Source organism: Blennius ocellaris, assembly GCF_963422515.1.
Source record: "Blennius ocellaris genome assembly, chromosome: 8".
Taxonomy (NCBI): domain Eukaryota; kingdom Metazoa; phylum Chordata; class Actinopteri; order Blenniiformes; family Blenniidae; genus Blennius; species Blennius ocellaris.
Window position 1 is genome coordinate 10,876,982 of NC_137657.1, and position 23,121 is coordinate 10,900,102.

The 23,121-nt window shown below is 42.8% G+C and overlaps 1 protein-coding gene across 1 annotated transcript; it reads right to left on the reverse strand.

The window, feature by feature from the left end:
• Nucleotides 1-1,251: 1,251 nt before the first annotated feature.
• On the reverse strand, nt 1,252-21,496 carry atp8b2 (ATPase phospholipid transporting 8B2; the record flags this gene model as incomplete). Its single annotated transcript, XM_080500468.1, has 29 exons — nt 1,252-1,350; nt 2,340-2,942; nt 3,807-3,933; nt 4,704-4,846; nt 5,004-5,249; nt 5,454-5,537; nt 5,631-5,854; nt 6,883-7,066; nt 7,203-7,455; nt 7,836-7,941; nt 8,906-9,017; nt 9,364-9,528; nt 9,760-9,875; nt 10,451-10,639; nt 10,722-10,881; nt 10,977-11,011; nt 11,091-11,178; nt 11,841-11,961; nt 13,177-13,373; nt 13,593-13,681; nt 13,758-13,916; nt 14,402-14,481; nt 14,579-14,649; nt 15,214-15,286; nt 15,426-15,487; nt 15,598-15,696; nt 15,961-16,074; nt 16,191-16,249; nt 21,472-21,496. The coding sequence occupies 29 exons, from the start codon at nt 21,494-21,496 to the stop codon at nt 1,252-1,254; spliced, it is 4,083 nt and encodes a 1,360-aa protein (XP_080356594.1).
• Nucleotides 21,497-23,121: the final 1,625 nt, after the last annotated feature.

Here is a 23,121-nt window from a genome sequence, read left to right on the forward strand (position 1 = left end):
CAGTTATAAAATGAGATTTTTAACAAAGTAATAGCTATTTCTTTCTATTTTACAGGCCGTCATTATGTAACCACACACACTCGCTTTCACAGGTACAAGTGATTTAAGAGTCACCAGTCAACCTAACGTGAATGTTTTTGAACTGTGGGAGGAAACCGGAGTACACACACACACACACACACACACACACACACACACACACACACACACACACACACACACACACACACACACACACACACACACACACACACACACACACACACACACACACACACACACACACACACACACACACACACTCTGGGACCCCCTCCCCTGAAGCTCTCTGGTGTCCCAGAGGAAAAGGCCCACAGTTTGAAACCCACTGACTTAAATTTACCCAGAAGCCGTTTTTTTTTTTTTTGGTTTGTTTTTTTTATTCTTTCTTATTTTTTAGAAAGGGATTACACGGGCCAGCCTTTGTCAAACCAAAAATGGGTCTAACCTCCAAAGTTAAGCACAGAAAACTTCTTCAAAAGTGCAACTCAAACAGGCCAATATTTAAACATCAATATGATGCAAAACAAAATAGTTTGAAAAAACAACAACAAAAAAAACCAACTTTCGGTATCGTATAAGAAGTAAGAAAAGGAAAAAAAAAAAAACAGCTGAAAAAAGAGGGACACCGGTGTAGCAACAGTTTTCTGTAAATTAAAATATCGTTCTCACTGAGAGCGTTAATCAAAGCAGAGGCTTGTTTATAATCATTAAATGGCAAAAACTTCTGCAGAGAACAATGCTTGCGGCTCACAGTTTGCTTTTCCGCTACATTCATCCCCGGGTCGATTCCAGGAGACGTTGTTTTTGAGGCGTAGATGTGAGTGAAGCTTGTAAAGTGAGAAGCAGAAACAGTCTGGTAGAAAATCAACCAGCAAGTGATCCTCTCGTGTTTCTCAGCCTTTCTTCACACACACACACACATACTGAAACATCTGTAGAAACACAGCACATTCGCACACACTGTCAGAATAATTATCCCACTTAAAATCTTAATTTATATTTGGGGAAGTCCAGGTCAGCAGGATGTACCACTTCCTCCTGTGAATCCCATCGTTCATTTATTTTGAGGACTGTGGTCATTTTCTTCTGACCAGTGTTCTGTCCATTCTTGTGAAACCTCCAGAGAAGAGCACGGAGCGTCCCGTACAGGTGTGCAGACGTCTCAGAAACTGTGGCCAAGATGGGGTTCGTCCCTCTGTCGTGTGAGGTTCACACGCTCTCGCTGGTTTTCTTGGCGACAGAAGGCGACACTGTGCTGCTGGACGCGCCGCCTCGAGTAGCAATGGCCTTCCAGCCGAACAGAGCTTCCTATTGGACGAGAGAGGAAAGTTAAAGGTTAGCAGCTTTGAAAAAAAGGTTCACTTGTGGAGAGACTTGAACATCTCAACCCGTTCAGGTTTTACTCACTATTATACTTTTGGGGACTTTTGACGTTCGATGTCATTTAAGAATAATCAAATCTTTTGGAAAGTAAATTACTGACCAGTACTTCATATACTTTATCATTATCATATGTACAGCCTGTACAGTGTCTCAAAATACAATATTTAGCAGAAAAAGAAAGCATGAATTACTATGGAGCAACACACATACTGTCATGTGCACTATTTTCATGTTCCTAAAGCATCTTCCACCATATCTTTTTTGTATTTTTAAGTTGAGGGGAACAACTTTGATTAAAAGATGCTGAGTCAAACCAATGTGAAAGTCTCATGCATTGTCATGAATGTGTACAATTTCAAAACTAAACAAGCTACTAAAGTGTTTTACACAATTTTAAAATTAATCTACACAGTGCTTGTTATGAAAGAATTATTGTTTAAAGAAAGAGAAAAATAAATTATGAGTTATCGCAGAAGGGAAATGCCTGATAAACTGCCTGCTTTCACACTAAACACAGAATAAACCTTTCATGTTGATGATGGAATATAGTCCATTTGATTAAATAGACCTTATCTAGAAACAAGCAACCCTAAAATGAAGGAACAATGAATAACCAAAAACTATTCCGAGTTTTGAAATAATCCCTGTGGAAACTGCAGTCACACACACACACACGACACAAAAACACAAAGCAATGCTGTGTGTTGGTCTAAATGCAATGTGGTGGTGATAAAAACAAAAAAGGAAATGTAAATTAGAATGCTTGAAATGTTTGATGGTGTGGTTCTATCTCGGCGCAGTGATGTTTTGAGAAAAACACAGTGAATGTCTTTGTTACAGTCACGATATGATTTCCTATCCTGTGTGTTTCTTGATACCGTTGTGTGTACCGGGAGGAGAGGACAGTAACTGACCTGCACAGCCCCCAGAGAGAGCGTCCAGCCTCCAGGCGAGTCCTCCCCGTGGGGCCGCGCTGCAGCCGGGGCGACGGAGCTGGAGGCCTGAGCTGCACCCTGAGGTTCGGCATCTTCTGGAGCTGCGGCGAGAGACGGCGGGCTTTGTGGGAACGAAACCCGGACAGCCTGTGTGTTCTGAGCTGGCGCACTGATTGTTTCCTCCTCGATGGGCGTATCCTGAGAGCCGCCCAGAACGGAGGAAGAGTTCGAGAGTGGCGGGACGGACCCGGAGAGGCAGCTGGGTGCCGGACTGCACTCGCCCGAGGTGCTGGGGGGAGTGTTAGTGAGAGTCGTTCTCTTCCTGCGGAGCGTGTCGATCCAGCTCGAGCTGTGTCTGGAGGCGAAGGTGGCCAGAGCCAGGGACGACAGCCGCATGTTTTTCCCCGAAGTGATCAGCTCTCCAAAGCCCTCCTGGTGGGCAAAGGCGTAGCCCGACCTCCTGGAGCCGCTGCGGACCCCCAGCCGGCCCTCTGACACGCTGCCCACGTCACGCCAGGCGCCGGCGGCACTGCGACCGGCCAGCTTCCGTCTCTTCTGTCGCACTAACTGAGTGTAACGCACCTGAGGAAGGGCCAGAGGATACAGAGGGTTTTAGCTTGTAGCCTTGGTGATATGTACAGGAGGTGAGGAAATAGTACTGGAAAAATATTTACTGTTAAATTGTGTCTCATACTCCTAAAACCGATAGAAAAACTACAGAAAGTTTTAGTTACTTTTTTTTACTATATTAAAATGCACATTTCTCAATTGAAGTAAATATACTGACACTTTGACCGTTAGTTTTATACATGCAGTACCTGTAGATTTAATGCAGGGATTTTTTTTTTTTTTTAAACCTGTATGTCTTCAAAAGAGCAGATCAAAAGGTTTCATTCAAACTGTGCTTGTAATCAGTAGTGAATGGAAAAGCATGTACTTTGTGAATCGATCAAAGTCTTTGTCAACTTAATTTTTTTATTCTCATGTATCAGCTTATGTTAAAAATAAATAAATCTAAATTTATGCCCAGAAGAAAAACCCGGCAGTGACCACAGAGAAAGAACATCTAATTTGAAAAAGGAACTTCCTCACACCACCTTGACATCGGTTTTGGTTGACTTCTCAGCTGCTGCATGACTCACTGACCGTGAAACTAAAATCCAGAGGCCTTTACTTCATCTACTGAAAGCAGCTCGTGTCATCGGAATACACTGATAAAGTCAATATTTGCAGGGTGTTTAGAGTGCGGGAGGCGAGTGACGGTAAGCACGAGCTCATTATCCCCAACAACACACACTCAGATGTTTTAACTTGTTAATCATTGGCCCGGGTAGGTATGAAGCTGACATACTGGAAAGACAGTTACACATGTCGCAACAGCAGAGATGGACAAATCAGAGTGAAAAATAGTTTTTTGTTTTTTTTTGTGTGTGTGTGTTTTCTCACCGTGTCTGAGAGCTGAGGTTTGAGGTCCAGCTTGAGGAAGCGGAACGCCAAAACTGGAACGATGCATATCACTGTCGCCAATGCAATCGTTAACCACACCACCGGTTGCAATAATGTGCTCTGAGCGCTGCCTATACACACACACACACACACACACACACACACACACACACACACACACACACACACACACACACACACAAAAGTGCATTACAAATTTTTCGTACTACACAAATACAGTATGTTGAATATTAAACCTTTTAATAATCTCACAGTACATTTAAATATTTAATTGAATTTAAATCATTTATCATACCAATTCAGAATTAAATTTCCTCTTCACTTCTACCTCTGTTTTATCTTATTAGAACACGCATTTTGAAAATAAATTCACTATTTAAGTCACGTGTGAGACCTCCTGTAATGATCACAATTAACTTATAAATGTACCATAAATACTATAATGTAAATAATATTGTAATTCATAGGAGTGATTATAGCTGTAATAGTGCTAGTAGTAAACATATCAGTCCATTTATTCCTAATAAATTGATTATTCCTTCTCATGCCATTAGATTGTGATCAGGATTTATTTTACTCTTGTTAATCTTGTCAAGTGTCTCTATTGTTCATGCATCTCACAACATCGTGTCCCTTGTCCGAGCTTCTTATACAGACTTTCACCATTTTATTATGTGAAAACAAAAAAAGAAAAAAAGGCAACCCCTCCCACCAAAATAAATAAATAAATAATTTTTAAAAATCCCCAATCTCTATCTGTATACAGACAACAGTAATTTAAGTATGTCAGTATAACGTTGCTACATCGATATATGACTTGCTGGCTGAAGTTTGTTGACGTGGTTGTGACAGAGGAATACTGAGAAAGCAGGGGACCAACCTACGAAGTGGAACTGATTGGGAAAGATCCTGAACAGGGTCTGACTGTTCAGAGCAAACATGATGGTGAAATACAAGGCCAGAGAGCCCCACACAAACACATGGTTGAAGACCGTCCAGAAGCCCGTGTCGAGAACGATCTGCAAAGACACACAAACAAACAGGCACACAGAGAAAGAAAGAAAGAAAGGAAGAAAGAAAAAGCAGCCGAGGAGCACAGTTAATACAGGAAAGTAGAACAAACAATATTTAAATGGAGCCGTGCAGAGAGGCGGACGCCACTCTGGATTTACTCGCCTGCACGCTGACCACAATAACCAGGGCCGTTGCCGTGGTGACCGCAAAGGTCTGGTAGTCGGCGAGGGGCACGCCGGTGCTCTGAGTGGCGTCTGACAGGATGGCGTAGGGTACAAAAAACAGCACCACTGACGTGTAGATGCCCTGGGCGATGCAGATGAAGAACTCTCTCTTGTTGAAGAGCAGGTTGAGCTGCCCGGGCTCGTACAGCTTCGGATACTCCAGGCTTCTCTGCTCAGGAACATCCTGGCCAGCGTGAGAAGATGAGCCTCCATCACTAAAACTGAACCTCAGCAACTCGCACTCTTCCTGTTGAACGCTCGACTTCTGAATGTTCTTCACACATTTAGGTTTTAGCTGCTATGTTAATCGATAAACATCAGATTTCATTTTCTGCGGAACATGAATGCTTAGAAATGTATGTTTCGGTTAAAGCGATAAATTGAAGACCTGGTCAAAGATCCCCATGGCCAGCACAGGGAGCGATGTGTAGACGATGTTGTAGAGAGTGATGAAGTATTGATCATATACCGTCTGCAAGACGAAGGAGACAAAGAAACACATGGACAGTGTTAAAACGAAGCAGTTCTTGATGTTGCGGTTCCATCACGACGGTGGAAGTCTGACCTGAGCGGAGAAGCCGCAGAAGAAGCCAAACCAAAAGTGCACCATGGTGAAGGCAAAGTTCTTGTAGAAGAAGTAGCAGAGGAAGCGGCACATGCGCAGGTAGGACCAGCGGCCGTGGACCAGCAGGAGTCTCTGGAGGAAGCGAAACTGGGAGAAGGAATAGTCGCTGGCCAGCACCGCCTGGATCCCCTCCTGACCTGAGATACCGACTCCAATGTGAGCGCCTGTTGCAGCGAGAAGAACACAAACAAGCAGTGAATTCGGGAGGGCCGGAATTTTATCTCAAACTTAAGGGCAGGGACGTTTGCAAATTCTTCCTGTGCAAGTTGGGAGTTTTCTCTGAGTTCTCCAATTTCGCCCAAACCAGAAACCATATATCTTAATTTTCACTGATTGAAAAGATGCATCTTTAAAAAAAAAAAGAGAGAGAAGATAATGTAGAAAATATTCTATTTTTTAAACATGGGAAATTACCAGATGTAAACCAAACCTGCACAGCAAAGCGCCATTACTTGTATCCCTGCAATGTCCTTACACAAATTCATTACAGGAAATCGATTGCACATGCGGACATGATGTAGAGCTGCAGACACACGCACAAAACGATGCAATAGTTTGATTACTCTATACAGCTGCTGCATTTTACAGAGTCATCACAACTTGCGTGATATATTTGGATAGGGTTTTTCTCAGCTAAAATCAGGATTCAAACTCAAATCCTGAAGCCCCACACTTAAGGACCATGTTTAATATGTCCCTATGGCCATCAGATACACTACTATTTGAGATGTAAAAGTTTGTGATGTAAAGATAAAACTTGATAGTAAGGTTTTACCTTTAGCTACATCTTCAGTGTGCCTTCATCGTTTCACACACGTCTTTCAAAGTGCAGCCGAACATATGTGACATGTGGAAAACGTCCTCATTTTGGGCTGAATTAACTTTTTTTTTAATCTGCAGGTGGGAAATGTTCTTTTGTTTCCCCTTCTTCTGAGAACTGGAAACCAGTTTCAACCACATGAAGACACACATTTCCACAGAGCCCTCGTCACTACTTGTAACATACCGGTAGTTAAAGGACGTCAAACCCTCGGCCTCTGCTGAGAACCTCCATTGCTCAAACGTAGACACAACAACAACAACCACCACATGGCCAAACTGAACTTCTCCCTTTTCTCTCTCAGTCTCAACAGTAACTCACTTTGCACTTCTTCTGCTTCTTCCCTGATTCAATCCGGACCACACAACTCACTTTTGATCATGCTAATGTCGTTGGCGCCGTCCCCGATAGCCAAGGTGACGGCCTTCTTGTGCTTCTTGATGAGCTCCACCACCTGAGCTTTCTGCAGCGGCGTCACTCGGCAGCAGATCACCGCTTTGCACGCGCAAGCCGTCGACACAAACTCCGACTCCATGTCTGCCTCGAGTGCGTGGGCCTACCGGGAAGCAAACGAGAGAGAGAGAGAGAGAGAGAGAGAGAGAGAGAGAGAGAGAGAGAGAGAGAGAGAGAGTGAGGTGAAAGAGACTGAGTAAAAGAAAACAGTGGAGAGTACATTTGTGTGGTTGTCGTACCAGACTGTGACCATTGATCACAAGGGCAAACTCTCCAGAGATGTTGTCCATTAAGTTAGAGGGAGAAGAATGCAGCTGTTTCCCTCCTTCTTGTCCTCCATTTCCATGTTCCCCTCCTCCCTTCCTCGCTGCACCATCTCCTTCTTGTCCTTCACTGAACCCGTTCCTCTCCAAACAGGCCTCAGCAAATCCCTCCATTCCTCCCTCTTTCTCTCTGGTTTGTGACATCTCAATCATTCTTTCTCTCGCCCTCCTGAAGAGAAACAGAGTTTGGTCATGTCACCGGTGCTTTTCTATTCTTCCGAGAATAAACAGAAAATTGTCAAGCTTGAAGAGAAACAGAGAAAATGCATTAAAACATTTTTTTGGTTTTACTTTCTTACATTTCTTTTATGGTTTTACTCTTTGCATTGACTGCAGAGGCCAAATCAGAACACATAAAACCACACTGGGCACTGCTCAGTCGTTGAAAAGTAGCGGGACCGTGGCGTTGCCACACCTACTCTGCAGTCAAGCATGAACTCCTCAGTTTATTTTGGTGCAGCAGCTGTCCTGTGCGACTTGAAATCACTATATGGGCCCTTCAGTGCAGAGAAGCAGAGACTTGTGGGTCGACGGACAGACGGGACTGACCTGAGCTCCTGCCGTACGCTCTGGACCGTGTGACCGCCGATGATGAACACTTCAGTCATATCGTCTGTCAGCATCTTGCAGGAATAACCGATGTTCACAGCCGTCTCTGAACGAGAGGACACAACACGACTGAGTACAGCTAAGCCTTTTGCAGGAACACAAGGAAACGACACAACAAGAACACAGGTGTCATGTTTCATCGTGGAAAAGTCGTAATGTCATCTTTCAGTGCACTGCAGTTTAAAATTCATGGCAGAAGACAGTATATAGTTTAGGAAAGAGGGAAACAAGCTCATCATTGCATACATCAATCATGATGAAATAAATATATGATATATGACCTTTTCATACTATATTCATAAAAATTTACTGAACTGTTTTCTGTTTTTATTTTGTTTTACATAAGTAACAATTGTTATAAAACCGAATATAAAGTTTTTTAGTTAAAACAATCAATTGCACAGAAGTGTTGAGATGGACTAAGATGATTTATTGTTATAGGTGTGTGCAAACTAAATGGTAACATTTTTTTTTTGTTTTTCCAAAATGGTTGCCATGTTGAGTAGAATCAGATTTACTTCTGAAATGTCCCCCTCTCCTCGTCCAAAGTTCCAGTTTGACAGCATTCCCAGTAGGAAATCTGACAATTCCTTCCTCCCAGTGACTTATAAATATACCAGATATATATAGTGGTCATATTATACTATATTGTTACATAACTAATGTCCACATTTGAGATCCAATGTCACACAACCTGATCTGGTCTGGATGCAATTCAGTATTTTAAAGTCCTTTTATTCCATTGTAGTTCAGAACGAATGGTTTCTGTACTTTGGGTGGATTCATTCATAGTGTCTGTGTGCCGTGACAACAAGGGAGCGGCAATATGAATACATGCATGACCGAGCAAGGCATCCACACAGCCACAGAGGAGCCTGCAGTGATGCTGCAGTGCTTCATCTGGTCGCCTCAACATGATGTGGCTCCGCATGGGTTTGAATTTTGCAACTTGGTGTTTTTCAGACATTGGCTTTTAAGCTACAGGAGTGTGTAAAATGTGTGCATCTCACCCTGCTTATCTCCAGTGAGAACCCAGATCTTGATGTTGGCCAGGGAGAGGACGGCAATGGTCTCTGGGACTCCTTCCTGCAGCTTGTCTTCGATAGCCGTGGCACCCAGGAGCTAGACACACATATACATGTGTACACGATTTTATAATCCAGCAAAGACATTGAGAAAGAGCTTAACAACAATTCGCATCGTGACAGGAAATACTATGAATAGTGCAAATCAGTTTAAAAAGCAAACAAAACAGTGCAAAACCATTCCGCTCAAAACAGATTTACAGCCTGAATGTGACCACAAAGTTCCTCTTTTCAAAACACTCTTTTTACTTTGCTTTGAGACAAAAAGCATAGAATAGCTTTGAGCAACAATGATAATGATAATATAAGTCAGCCTGACCACATAAAATACAGACAAATTAAATTCAGGTACAAGACAGGTGCACTCAAACTACTTCACTGACCATCATATCTTGTTCTATTTGCTCATAAACAGCCGCCAGCCTGTCTTCGCGGCAGTCGGTGGCTTTGTCCGCGTGGCTGTGGCTCTCCGACCAGGACTCCCATTCGTCCTCCGAAAGATCTCTGTAGGCGAGAGCCAGCGTCCGTAACCCATCGGCTGCATACTCCTAGAGAACAAAACACAGGCACAAATAATGTAACCACAAACAGAGCATGCATGGAAATGCACGTTTTGAACATACAGCTGTTTATACAACCCTAAAACTGTTTGATTTAATGTTCATTATATCCTCACAGATTTTACGTTCTGTAAAAATCTAGAAAGATGACACTAGGTGGCAGTGCAGCTCCATTCAACCTTCTGACGTGTTCCTGGGACCGCTGGTGTGATTACATACGTTTAGATGGTCTGAGGTGACAATTGTCAGTTCCTGGTTACACTGGTGGAGTCTCTCCAGCAGCACAGTGTCGGCGCCTTTACAGTACAGACGGATCCTGCCCTCTGGGTTACGCACTGAAAGTGAAAAACGGGGTGGGATGAAAGCAAAGACAATACTCAATGGCACTGAATCTTTCTCTCATAAAGTGTGTCACACAGCCGATCTGGATGATGTCAGTCTAACACTGACTCATGAGTGAGTACTCGGTGTGTTTACAACACTGCAACTGATTAATGACCTGTGTCTGTCTGCAGCTTTTAAAAAATAAATCCTGGTGCATCACAGAAAGGATCAAATATATGTCTGACAAGCACTCATTTCAAGTCATCTTGTGGATAATACAGATTAAGGAGAGATCGGAGAAATATCAAGGAAAGAACTAGCCAATGAGGCATATTGTTAAAAAGTGATTACAATGGAAAAATCTTTCACAGGATGTACATAAGTTAGACTCTACTCTCTCTATAAAGCCAGTATTGTGTTGTCTTTTGCAAAATATAACATTTTACAACCAGCACTTGTCAGTAAATAAAATGGGATATTTAAAATAAAATCTAAATAGCAAATAATATACACATATTGCACGTTCGATAGTTGTTGTTTTTTTACCTACAGTCAGATGACAAAAAGACTGTTGACTCTTTCGCACCTATAACAGACATCCTCTTGCGTATGTTGTTGAAGTCCAGTATGGCCAGCAGTGAGTAGGTGACCCTCCGGCCCATCTCCGTGGTGGTGATGGTCCCGGGTGTTCGAGAGCGAAACACAAAGCCAAAGTTCCTGGCGGCTGTCACGAGAGCACCCTCATCTGGAGACTGAGCTTTATAAACAAGCTCTCCTGTGTGGGACACAAATACATAACAAACAATAAGCAACTGGTGTCATTCTTCGCTGTTACTTGATTTATTCTGTCTTATCACCTTCGCTCTTCTCCTCACTCATGACAGTGTGACAGAGAGACAGCAGGCGGAAAAACTCCTGAGTGTGAGGGTCTCCAACTTTGACTGATTCGAGCAGCTTGTCATCATAGAAACAGAAGTCTGAGTCTGCCAGAGGGTTGAAGGGGCTGAAGTCGATCCTCTGAGGGGGGAACAAGAGATTCTGGTAACTACTCCATAAACTCGCAGCGCACAAAGTGCGTAAAAATGGCATGGAGAATAAAAATGGCTACTTACCTTTGGCTGACTTTCCAGTGGATCCGTTACTTCCCCTGACAGGAACACAAGCATGATTTAAAACCTGTGTTTATTCTTTGTATGCAGTCGGGATGCATGTTCTTGTGCATTTACCGTATGTCTGTCCGTTGATGGAGCACTTGTTGAAGCTCATGATGTTCTGAGTGAGGGTCCCGGTCTTGTCACTGAAGATATATTCAACCTAAGAGAAACAATGACAACAAAAACACTAAATAGAACATGCTCTCCTGTTTCCTGCTCTTTAAACATTTGTTTTTCTTTCATTTTTCATTTCCGAACCTTCTACCCTTCATCACCTTCATATCCAGGATGCACTTTCTCTATTTTCTTCAGTCATCAGGAAAGTTTAGAGAAAGTCATCAAGAAAACAAAATGCCTTCCTTGACTGTCGCCAGCATCCTTTTAGTTTTAACAATCCTTTTAGTCTTGATGTAAGTTTTATGTTTCCAAAAGGAACACTACGGCTCCATTCATTAGATGCATAATTAACTACAATTGATAGTAACATTTTGTTTATAAAAATCTCAGCTAAATTAATGAAGTGCTGACAGTAAAACAAATGCTCTGATCGACAGACAAGCGGGCAGAACCTACGAGCAGTAAACATAATGGAATATACCCCGGGTGTGTTTAGAGAGGGTTGTTTCCTGGCAGGGTTGATTCCCATGCTAGCATGTCTTATCCCCTGTAGTCTTATAGAAATTACAATAATTTTGAGAAACTTTGAGAAATACGCATCAATTTGAGGTGCTTGTTTGGTCTCCTGGTGAAATAGCGTTGCTCACTATGGTCCTATCGTTGTGTCTCCCAAACAGAGACTGGACCCGCCGTGTGTCTGCCCACCTGACCCAGCTCCTCGTTTAAAGTGGTAGTTCTGGCCTCGGCCGCTGTGTTGCACTGAGAGCAGAACATCTTCTGGTCCCAGTTAATGAAGTAGCTGTGACCCAGTCTGATCACCTCCACACTGGGCGAGATACAGAGAGAGAGAGAGAGAGAGAGAGAGAGAGAGACAGAGAGAGAGAGAGAGAGAGAGAGAGAGAGAGAGAGAGAGAGAGAGAGAGAGAGAGAGAGAGAGAGAGAGAGAGAGAGAGAGAGAGAGAGGGAGGGGGTTATCAAAACAGTAAGACTTTGTAATGGTCACTGTTACAGTGGCACTGCTCTTAACAAAACAACCATGCCATGATGAGAATACATCAGTGCACTAATCTGCACCTGTTCTAATCCGATTCCTTTATCAATGTCTTATTCAAGAGGAAAATGTTGATCTTTTATGTGAGAAGGAAATGTGTACCTCGCAATATGATCAAAAGAAGATGTTTTTACAAGGTGTATTATTTGCTACTTCACAAAAAAATGTCTGTATAAAGTGGGACTCTCAGAGTGAAAAAAACCCATAAAAACCTTAAGACTATTTTAATCTTAACTCAAACATATAAATCACTTTGAATTACATCTGTGGCATCAGGATTATTCAGAATATTAGTGAGCAGGGTGTGATTTGTGATGGGAGAGATTCTGGTAGAGGGACACTTATAGCAGTATGTTTTATTCTCTTATTTGTTTTTGAAGAAATCATAAATAAAAAGGAACGAGTGGAGTTAAAAACTGATGGTGATCTTAATAAAATGTGTATTTTAGAACTGAATATAACATGTATGTTATTAAAGACAAAGTACAGTTTTGAAGTAAGTTCCAGTACAAAACAACGAGGGTGACAGGTTCAATGGTTGCAGGGCATATATATGAAGATTTATCTGAAAGTTGAAGCCATGAACAAACTTCTTATTGTCCCTTTTTGTCTTCCGTGGTTGTAAATGATTGGCACACTAGCCCTGACCAGTTTTAGTTTTATGGGAGGAAGAGTGACTACATTTTGAAAATACATTTACTTTGACATATTTGCCCCCACATTTTCAAAACAGCTTAATTTAAAGAACAAAAACAACTCCAACCATATGTTTTGTCTGTCAAGGGTGTCACATCAGTGTTGACAGACCATCAAGGCCATTGGCTCACATTATAGCACGACTATGGGGTTACAATAGTGTGGTGCTTTGAGACGGGCCGGCACAGTTGGTGTAAACAGCAAGTCGTCAGCATTAATGTCCCATCTTTTGTTTCCTATTTGTTTTGCATTGTTTTGTCTCACATAAACTTTTCACTTTGGACCTCTTCCTACCTGACATAAAGAGAGATAGGCACCACGGTGTTGAGAATGATGATGTAGGACCAAAAAGAGAGGAAGGCGGAGAACAAGAAGTTGTCCACCGGCGGGTCCCAGGGCAGGTAGCTCTGAAAAAGTGAGCCCACCTGGCTCTCCCACACTGCGTTGCCCACGGCGAGGATCACACCCATACACACCAGGAAGCAAAAGATCTGACAGAGATGCACAGATGGGAGTCACAGTCAGGACAGTGAGGGAGCAATCATGGGGTTTCAAACGCCTATCATACATTTGGATCTGTAACCTGTTTAGCCTAAATGAGGAGAGAGTACATTACTGGGATATAGATATATGAAACTAAATTTAAGCCTCTGAGATCATGTCCTGAAATAGTCATGAGCCATGAAAGTGAGAGGTTTGGGGTGTCCTACCCAAAGGACCAGAGTGTTCATCAGGCGATCGATGCTCGTACGCTTAAACTTGGCGCGACCGCTGTTCTGCATGAGCTTGGTGTCCGGGCCTTCGACAGACGCAGGATCACAGTGAGATTTCTAAACATTTCCCAGGTGTGTCCTCATGTGCAAATAGTCACACACCTGCAAAGATGACCAAGCCATAGCAGGCTTCGGTGTTGCGGAGCACGCATCCTCGAAGCAGCATGTTCTGATTGGTCAGGGGGTATTTCTTGTCCCTCCAGTACAGAGTCCCGCAAAAACGATCCAGCTTGTTGTTGGGTGGCTCGCACACGACCTCACCTTCACACAAAGAAGAGGAAGGACAAGTGGAGAAACACACAGACAGTCGAATTAGATCTGATGAGGAGCTTGACTTAAATGAAACGTCCGGATGAGATCCAGCTGTTGTCGGATCCTAAACACACACGTAGAAGTAGATGCATACATATTTGTAAGCTGATATGAGGCCGAGTGGGGGGTTGGTTTGCTGCAGTAATGCATTTTCCTGCGCAGGTGAGGGATGTGTGGGCGTGCTTTTGCTGACACAATGCTCCTTCGATGTGCATGCGGGTGGGTGGGAAATGATAGGCTGTCATTCAGTGGTGGCAGACGAGTGCAGAATGTGTGTGTGTGTGTGTGTGTGTGTGTGTGTGTGTGTGAATATTTCATGTGCATCTTTTAATGTCAATATGCAAGACTAACAAGGATAAAGAGACATGAATGTGGCACACAATGAAAACCAGTGTATAATTTTAAGAGAGAACAATTTTGTGCTGAATTCTCACCATCAAATGAAGCCAAGTTGTTGGAGTCTCCAAGTTCACACGTTACTGACACAGACTGACGCACTTTCATGTTCGTCTCTCTGCAAGATGATAAGACACACTTTTAGATGATGCTCATGCAGGTCGTCAGACGGCTGTTATTTTTGCGAGAAGGCACAAGCGTGTGCGTTTTCAGACCCGTCCAGCTCGGCTGTCTCGATGTAACAGAGCCCGTGAGGTTCAGTGCTGGACAACAGGAGCAGGTCAGCCTGGAAACAGATACAATAACTGTGGTTAGTATCGACTGCACGGCGCAGACAGCACAGATTTAGAAAGGCGACATTTAGGTGACAGTTTGCATTAATCACTCCGGTAGGTGAAATTAATTAAACATGTTAGTGACTGACTTCAGCAATTCTACAACACCGACTTTGGCGCAATTCAAAAATAGGAATTATCATTGTGCCTATTTGTCTAAACTCTCCTATTCCTATCTTGTTATGGCTGAAACGATTTTGCCTGCATCCTAACAACATGAACTCCTACAACTTTTATGAGATCAAGGAAATTACAAAAAAACCAAAACAAACAATAGATAAATAAAGCTTTGAGGCCATTCGCTCAATCCACCAGTGTGTCACACTAATGGAACAAAGGGCATCATCAAAAACATACAGCAATGTTCAAAAACGGCACGTGATGTGACAATTCCACAGCCGTAAAAATCGCCTCAGTCAATAAAGTAACAAGAAAGTGAATTAAAACTAGGGGAATGCTTCAGCACCGCTCTCATTTGTTGATGTGCGTCAATGTCTTGGCGATGACACACTTACTGCCACAAACTGGTTGTTTTCCAGCTTAATGATATCGCCCACTCGAACATTCAGCCACTTTTCATTCTGAAGCCTGCGACAGAGGGCCAAAGTCAAAGCAGTAAAGAGATGTAGGGAAAAAAGGAAGCATAGAAGTAATTGACATGATATATAAAACTGCGTAGGCTCAATAAAAAAAAATTAAAAAATAAAATGCTATTTAAATGACTCACGAGCCCCGGATGAGGACCTGAGACTGTCGATTGTTCACTTGGTTGTCGCTCTTATGACGAAACTAGGAAGCAAGAAAAATCCCTGTGAGCTCATCTGGTTATTTGCCAGGTGGTCATTCATTATTATCTCAGCTGTAAGCTGGGGAGCTCATGTGCTTCAGATCGTACTCACATAGTCGTCTGTTGCATCCTTTACTGCGGTGATGCTCAGCACCAGAGCTAAAGGCACGATGGTAGTGAACCAGGAGAGGGAGGAGATCTGAGGGATCAACTGGACACAGGCAGAGACACGGGAACTTTGAATATTGTTAGAGGAGAGAGACACAGGAGCCGAGGACGTTTTCATCAAACAGTTTTTGTTTCATTTTCGTGCAAAAAACATGATTCCTCATCGGACTTTTAGTCCCGTCTGTTCTCTCTTGCAAAGCTTAATTTATATTTTTTAACGATTTGGACTCTTTACGTTAACAGTATGGAGCAAAAATAAACATAAACAGAGGAGATAAATGGCACGCACACACAGACACACACTAACCTGCAGTATGAGCAGGAAGAGAAAGTACGTGTTGGCTACTTCCTGGAACTGCTCAAACAGGTTGACGGGCAGAAAGGTGATGACGTTGTACTTGGATGTCATGATGCAGTTACTCTGATGAAAAAGGTTGAAAGATAATACATCATTTTGTCGAGGCTCAATCATGTAAGTGATTTTGGACCCACAATCTACATGTTTCAGGTTTGAAGTGCATGAGAAAATGACCTTACTGCATACTGAAACTTTTCGTTGTACTCTCTGTCGTTGGCTCTGACCCTTCTTTCCTCCTCTGGAAAAACAAAAGGCACAAGGTGAGACATTAGCATTGAAATGTCATGAAAACCAAAAGATGTCAAACAACTGCAATCACGCGAGGTGTGCTGCAAACAGTCATTCGGCAGCAATGTTATAAGTGTTATCATTTAATGATCTTGGGCAAAAGAAGAGGACAGACACAAGAACAGGCAAATATTTCAGTGTATTTATCCATAGATCAGTGGCCAGTGACGTAGAGAGTACGCAGCATTGTTTCCATGTTGTCGATAAACGCCAGACACAATCATTCTGTCTTACACTAAAACTGATGAACATAAAAGAAAAGCCCCGGGATCTTTAATGACCTGCTGCTTCTGTCTTGTTAAGGACCGGATGTTCAGTCTGGGTCAGACAAACAATCAAGCACGACTGCAAGCATCAACACGAGTACTGGCACTAATTTCACACAAATGAACCAAGAGAACATTTATGTTTAACATTTCAGAGACTTATACATTAAATAATCCAATGTCTTCTTGTATGAGTTTCCTCCTTCTGACCCTGCTTTTTAACCTCCTGCTTTTTTTTTTTTTTTAGGTTTCATGTTGACGCAGAGTATGTTGGGAGTGTCTCCTCTAATATTGATGAGATGGCTGATAAAACAAAATGACCGGCCTGTTTTGCACAATGCAACTCACTGTTTATACGCCTGTGTGCTGGTCAATAAATGCAGATTGTAATAAATAGAGATAATGCAGCTCCAAAACAAACAAAGTCCTTAACATACTGTTCACTGATGGCTGAGAGGCAATGAGGCGCCAGAGGAAGGGACATCACACGGCAGAAGCCATTGCCCTATAATCACTTGCACACACATAAACAAATGCACTGTGGTTTCCTGTGTTTTTTGCAGCACCGTGAAGACCTCTCACCATGCATGTACAGCTCATAACCTACATCTTTGTCCCTGCTTGTCTTCACTGAAAACAGGCCACTCAAAAACAAAACAAAAAAAAATCCCATTAGATCTCTGCTTTGTTGTCAGATCACAAGACAGATTTGTTCTGGGAGAGGAGCTCTGCTCGGCCACAGACCAGCTGAGCTGCTGTCTCAGCGGATATTGTCAATTTGGAAGACAATTATTATTATTTTTTTTTGTGTTCTCATTTCTACTGTGATTGAGAAGAATTTCAAGTGAAGTGAAGCAGCAGTGGCGATACGGGTGAAGTCCTTTATCGTTTCCTTGTTATTTTGAAGAACACATTAGAAAAGGCATCTGCTGTGGATGAAATATCGCATCAAGTGCATGCAGGACACAAACATCCTAATATTTTATATTGGGGCGGCATGCTGGTGTAGTGTTTGGGACACTAACAAGGAAAACCCATTTAATTTGAACTCTTCTTATCATCCCCCTTCACGTTCTGTTTCCTCTTGCATTTTTTTTCTTCTCTCCCTGAAGGTCATGTTGATGTTTTCCGTGGCACGTGTACCCCAGAGAGATACCTGCCGACCTAACGTGCAAGGCTGCATTAAGTCTCGTTGCAGCGGGCAATATGCATGTGCCAAGTCGGATCAGCACCGAGGCATTCCAGAATCTATTGTCGGTACCAAACTGTGTCTGACCCAGCTATTCCGGTGCAAGCTGACCCACTCAGCCCAAATGCTTGAGCATCTTTAGCAAATCGCTCAGTAAGTGTTTAATGTCTCTGACAACTTCAAGGGCATTAAAAGCCCTGACGCACCCTACATGGCATACAGCAAAGCAGTATAGAGCTATAACACTCAATTTCATCTGCAGCCTTACTCTAAGCTTAAGATTTCGATACACAATTGCATATAAATGGATAAATGAATATTGATTGACTTAATGTTATACATCATGAAAAACCATACATCAAAACCTAAAGCTCTCGTTTTGCTTTCTCTGCCCCCCCTGTCACTCTAAGGCTCCTCCCCTCATGCTGGGACATGTGAGAGCAAAAACACACAGCTTCGGATCTCCATACAGCGACACGAGCGACACGCACTGTGTAATGACAGCATTGGGGCAGATTGGAGTCGTAACAGTTGATGAGCACACTCTGCACAGTGAATCTGTGCTATGGGAAACGCTAACGTCCTTACCATGACAAACCCCAAGTCAGAATCACATCACTCCGAGAAGTGATCATCTCTCCCAGTGGCTGATCCAATTAGATGGAGAGGGGAGAGGAGAATCGTCTGCAGTCGAGCGCACAAATGTGAGCGTGCCCGCACAGTGATCTAATTTGTTGAAAAACAATGCGAGCGACAGTGACAGACTGATGGACCGGAGGTCAGACGAAGGTGCACATCCATTGTGATTCACGATAGTTAGGCAAAGGAGTGAGGATACAGACCAAGCAGTGCAGTGACGGCTGCATGGCGCCAGGAAGATTGATCAGTGTCTCAGGCGGCACAGACAAGGGCATCAGCGACTGACACAAAATTTAGATTCAGACAAACACCGCTTGGTGGTCGCATACATATTTTATATTAAAAAAAACAATGAGTCCATCACTAACATTAGACAACTCAACTCCTGCGTACTACACAACATGACTGAAAACAATAAACACAGGGCATTATTGGTAAAGAAAAGCCTGTGAAAAGTTGCACTATAGCGTGATTGTTATTTGTATTTGCATTTTATTTCTAATAAAGCCCGTCTAAGTTGCTGCAGGAGATGTTTATACAATTGGTACAGTACAAAAAATATTTCTGTAATACAGACATGTGATGAAGTGTTCAGAGCATGCTTACTAACACAGATGTGATATGGACATGAAGAATGAAACTTGGACTCAATGAGATGAGGATGAGCTTACATTTATTTTTAAAAAAAATAGATAAAAAAAATTAAGTGCAGGTTGTGTTTACCTCCAGCGGGAGTCACAGTACAAGCTGCAAAAAAAACAAAAAAAACAAACAAAAAAGCTATTGTCCGACCAAAAGCTTTCTCTGTCACATTGATCATACCTGTCCGCCTCTTTCTGGATTTCCCCCCTTTCAATCCTTTTTTCTTTTTCTTTCTGTGCAGAGAAAGAACCACTTCAAACCACTTCTCCGGGATGTCTGCAGGTACGGTCATCTTCAGTTATTCTGGAAATCACTGCTCGATATTCGCTGCCTGAGCTCTGTTTGCTGACCGCCACATGTCGTCCTCCTCCTCGGCTCCCAACTTCAGACAAGTTGCATTAAGGAGTCGGACTGTCCCACTCCTGCACCCCCCCACCGTCCCACCACATCACCGCAAAATAATGCACTCATGCACGTGCGGGCTTGGTGCGTGTTTTCCTCTGAACTCTATCACCATCTTCTGAGGTCATGTTTTTTCTTCTTCTAATGAGATCATTTACTACCAGCGAGTTCACAATTAATGTGTCACCGGGAACAGAAAGAACTGCATTAAAAATGTAGGTTGTGGGTTGCTCACAGCCGAGACGCTGCAGAGGCTTCGTCTCAATGTTTGAACAAACGCACATCAGCAGTGTTTTTATAAATCTGCTGCCTCATCGGTCCGGCAGGCTGCATCAGTCTGAGTCTCATCCCCAACCTGAACTGTCCGCTGGAGGCATTACGTAACCGAAGGCGGCTGGAAGTTTGAAGGGTGTTTCTATGGATACCGCCTCTGCAGGGACCCTCCGGCTCAGGCGAGCCGCTGAGTGAGGAAACTGGGCGCCATTTTGGCTCCGAAAACATTGACCACACGAGACTCACACCCGGTAGTTTAGAGCCCAAATGGCTTACGCAGGAGTTCAGTTGCATGCATAATTTAATAGCGGAAGGTGCGCCGCAGTGGGAGGGGCCAGACAGGTGCCCCAGCACGTGCTGCGCTGCGAGCCGCGTGCCGATACGTTAAAGACGGCAGAGCAACCGCTTTTGAGTGTTTTTAGTGTGCACCCCGCGATCCTAGTCGCAGCACAAACGTGTGGTCGTGCACGTGCACAAAGAGAAGAATGTAGGAAACATAAGTTACGTTACTCTAAACGCTTGTTTACAAAATATATGTTTACATGTATGTCCGGAGAAAAAAATACTACTTTATTGAATATAATTGCAATAATAAATGCAATTAATTAAGAATCAGATCTTGTTTTCGATCTATGGTCGAAAGTACACGGCTGGAGGAAGACAGGACAATAGATTGCCTGCAACTTTGCTGCATTGTTGGTACACTTGTTTTCCTTAGAAAACAAGTATATTAAGAAATATAGAAATTCCTTAAAAACTGTTTAAGGGTGAAAAAATTAATCCAGTGAAAAATATTGGAGAATTGGGAAAACTAGTTAGACAAATACAGGAAAAGGTGTTGAGTTTATATTGCATAATGAAATATTGCAAAATAGAAAAACGGACAGTGTTTTGAACTGTTATAGATACATTTTTCTTGCATGTTCTATTCTATATTTCAAGAAATCATGAATGAAAATAATTTGCAATCTTTATGCATGCATGTATTTTCTTCCAAGCCTCTGGTTTTCTCCTTCAGCGCAAAAGCGTGTATATCAGTTAATTGGCGTCTCTATATTGCCCTTTGTTGTGAGTGTGCGAGTCTGGGTCTGTGTTTGGCCTGGGATGGGCTGATGCACTTTTCACAGCCTGCTGGGAGCGGCTCCAGCGGATGAATCAACTCAGAAAAAGTCCAGCATTCAACCAAAAACAACAACACAACATGTGGCTAAGTTCTGTGCAGTAAATGCATTTGAACAAGTTAAACTATAAGAGATTGGCTCTACTTTTATTTTGGCAGACTAGTTATGGGTCCAGTCTGCTATTGAAAATAGCTTTAATCATGATGCAATCTAAATATATTCTTATCTAAACCTGTGGGAAATCTAATTTACCAAAATAATAATCAGCAGAAATGGGAACACGCGATTCAGCAGGGAATATATGCCCCACCACCCTAGAAAATCTCTCTCTGGGCTTATCTTAATAAAAACATGTGGATATATTCATGCATCCTGTTACTGCACCAATGAACAATGAGATAGGAACCTCAAGTCCATGCATTCTATATGAAGTTACAACTCCATTTCAATGATCACACCTGCAGGTTAAGGCTCATAGAGTTCACTCACTATAAAGGATGAGACTCTGAAGGGCCTCACTGGCTTTTGAAAATCCCCTGCTTTATTTCCCTGATTTCTCCCTGGCAGCAAGGGATCATTAAATGGACGGAACCTGCTTAAAACTCCTGTGTTTAGAAAGCGTTTTGCGCCGCGGGCTGACCTGGAGGAGGCTTCTTTCTGAACATCTCCACTCTGCTGGTGTCCTTCTGCTCTGGCCCATGGGACTGTCTGGTGAAGGAGGGCAGAGGAGGTGACGATTACACAGGTAATCACTGTGATTAAGAAGCACTGAGAGACAGACAAGAGAGACGAGAGTGAAGGAATGAGTGCAGTAAGAACCACAAGGCATGAAACTCATAACAAATAACATCACTGTACTTACGCAATACGTTTGGGTGCATGAACTTACGAACACATTTTTTAAATGTAATTTTACTCCTTCCTGGGTCAAATTAACACCATGTTCTTTACTACTTTTAAATGATAAGTCTCCTCTTTGTCCACCCACAATTTGAATTAGTATTCAAACTGTGCTATCTGCAGTTTTGTGGCCAATAACTTCATACTTGTAACTGAATATTGACTTGGACGTATGTGTTTCATAACTCGAATTGCATCAACATTACAATGAAAAGCAGTTCAAATGCACGTATTATTTAAGTATTTTGTAGAAAAAGTAGCACGTATCTTTAATCGATGATGTTTTATTTCTAACTGTGGATAATTGGGCAACATTTGTGGTACCTGAATGTACATTTTATGTATTCTTTTCACCTCAGGAGCCATAATAGCAGTATTGTCTTTGATGTGAAGAATAAAAAAAAAAAAAAGGAATAACCCCTTTAAAAAAAAAAAATTTACCCAAAGAATGTACAGAGCTGTTCTGACATATATTCTTGATCCTCACATTGAAAAGTGAAAATCAGTGAGGCGTCAGAGTGCGAGTGCACAACAACCCAACAGGACCTGCACTGTCGCACCATTTCTGGTCTGTTAGAGTCGTGATAAGGAAATGACATTCAGCAGAGAGCTGCATTTGCCTCAGTGGCACACTGTGTCAGGGGGCTGGCGGCTCAGGCCATATCCACTGTCGGTGTGCAGCCAATGAGAAAGAGTCATGGAGTGACCCTTCTCTTCTCTTCTCTCCACTCCATTGTCGTTTTGAGCTTCTTGTACAGAGCACCAGATCCAAGCCATACGGCAGACAAGGATTGGAGGCAGTGCATATCCAATCAATACTCTTGAGAAAGCGCTGCTCTGCCTTTCTGCGATCAGCTTTCAGCTACAGTTTCCAACTTTGCCTCTTAGCCTGTCGTGCAGTCTTATTGGCTCCCTCCTTTCACTTCATAGACCATATAATGCAAATGGCCATCTACGAGGTGAGAATGATCACTGCGTCCCATGTTCTCACACCTCACTCTCCCAACCTCCTCCATCTGCGGCTTGTGAAACCCCGTCGATCGACTGCGCCCGTATGAAATAAAGCTGGCAGGCAGGACAGTGAGAACCACGAGGGACACACTCAATATCTGAGCACCTTTCTTATTTTCTGAGCAGATTCTCTTTCGACACTGTCTGGTTGATGTTTCTGAGGATTTGGAGTGGGGAAAAAAACAAATCCTCCATAAAATGTGTTAGTTTGAGCTGTAACTACAGGCGTTGAGGTGAATATTGCAAAAAGGAAAGAGAAGAGTATAGAATCTGTGTCAGCAGGGTAAATCTTTGACAAACCGTATGTAGGTAGATCAATGTAATTGAACCAGGTCAACAAGACGTGGTCAAATGTCTTTGAAGACGTTTCGCAACCTAA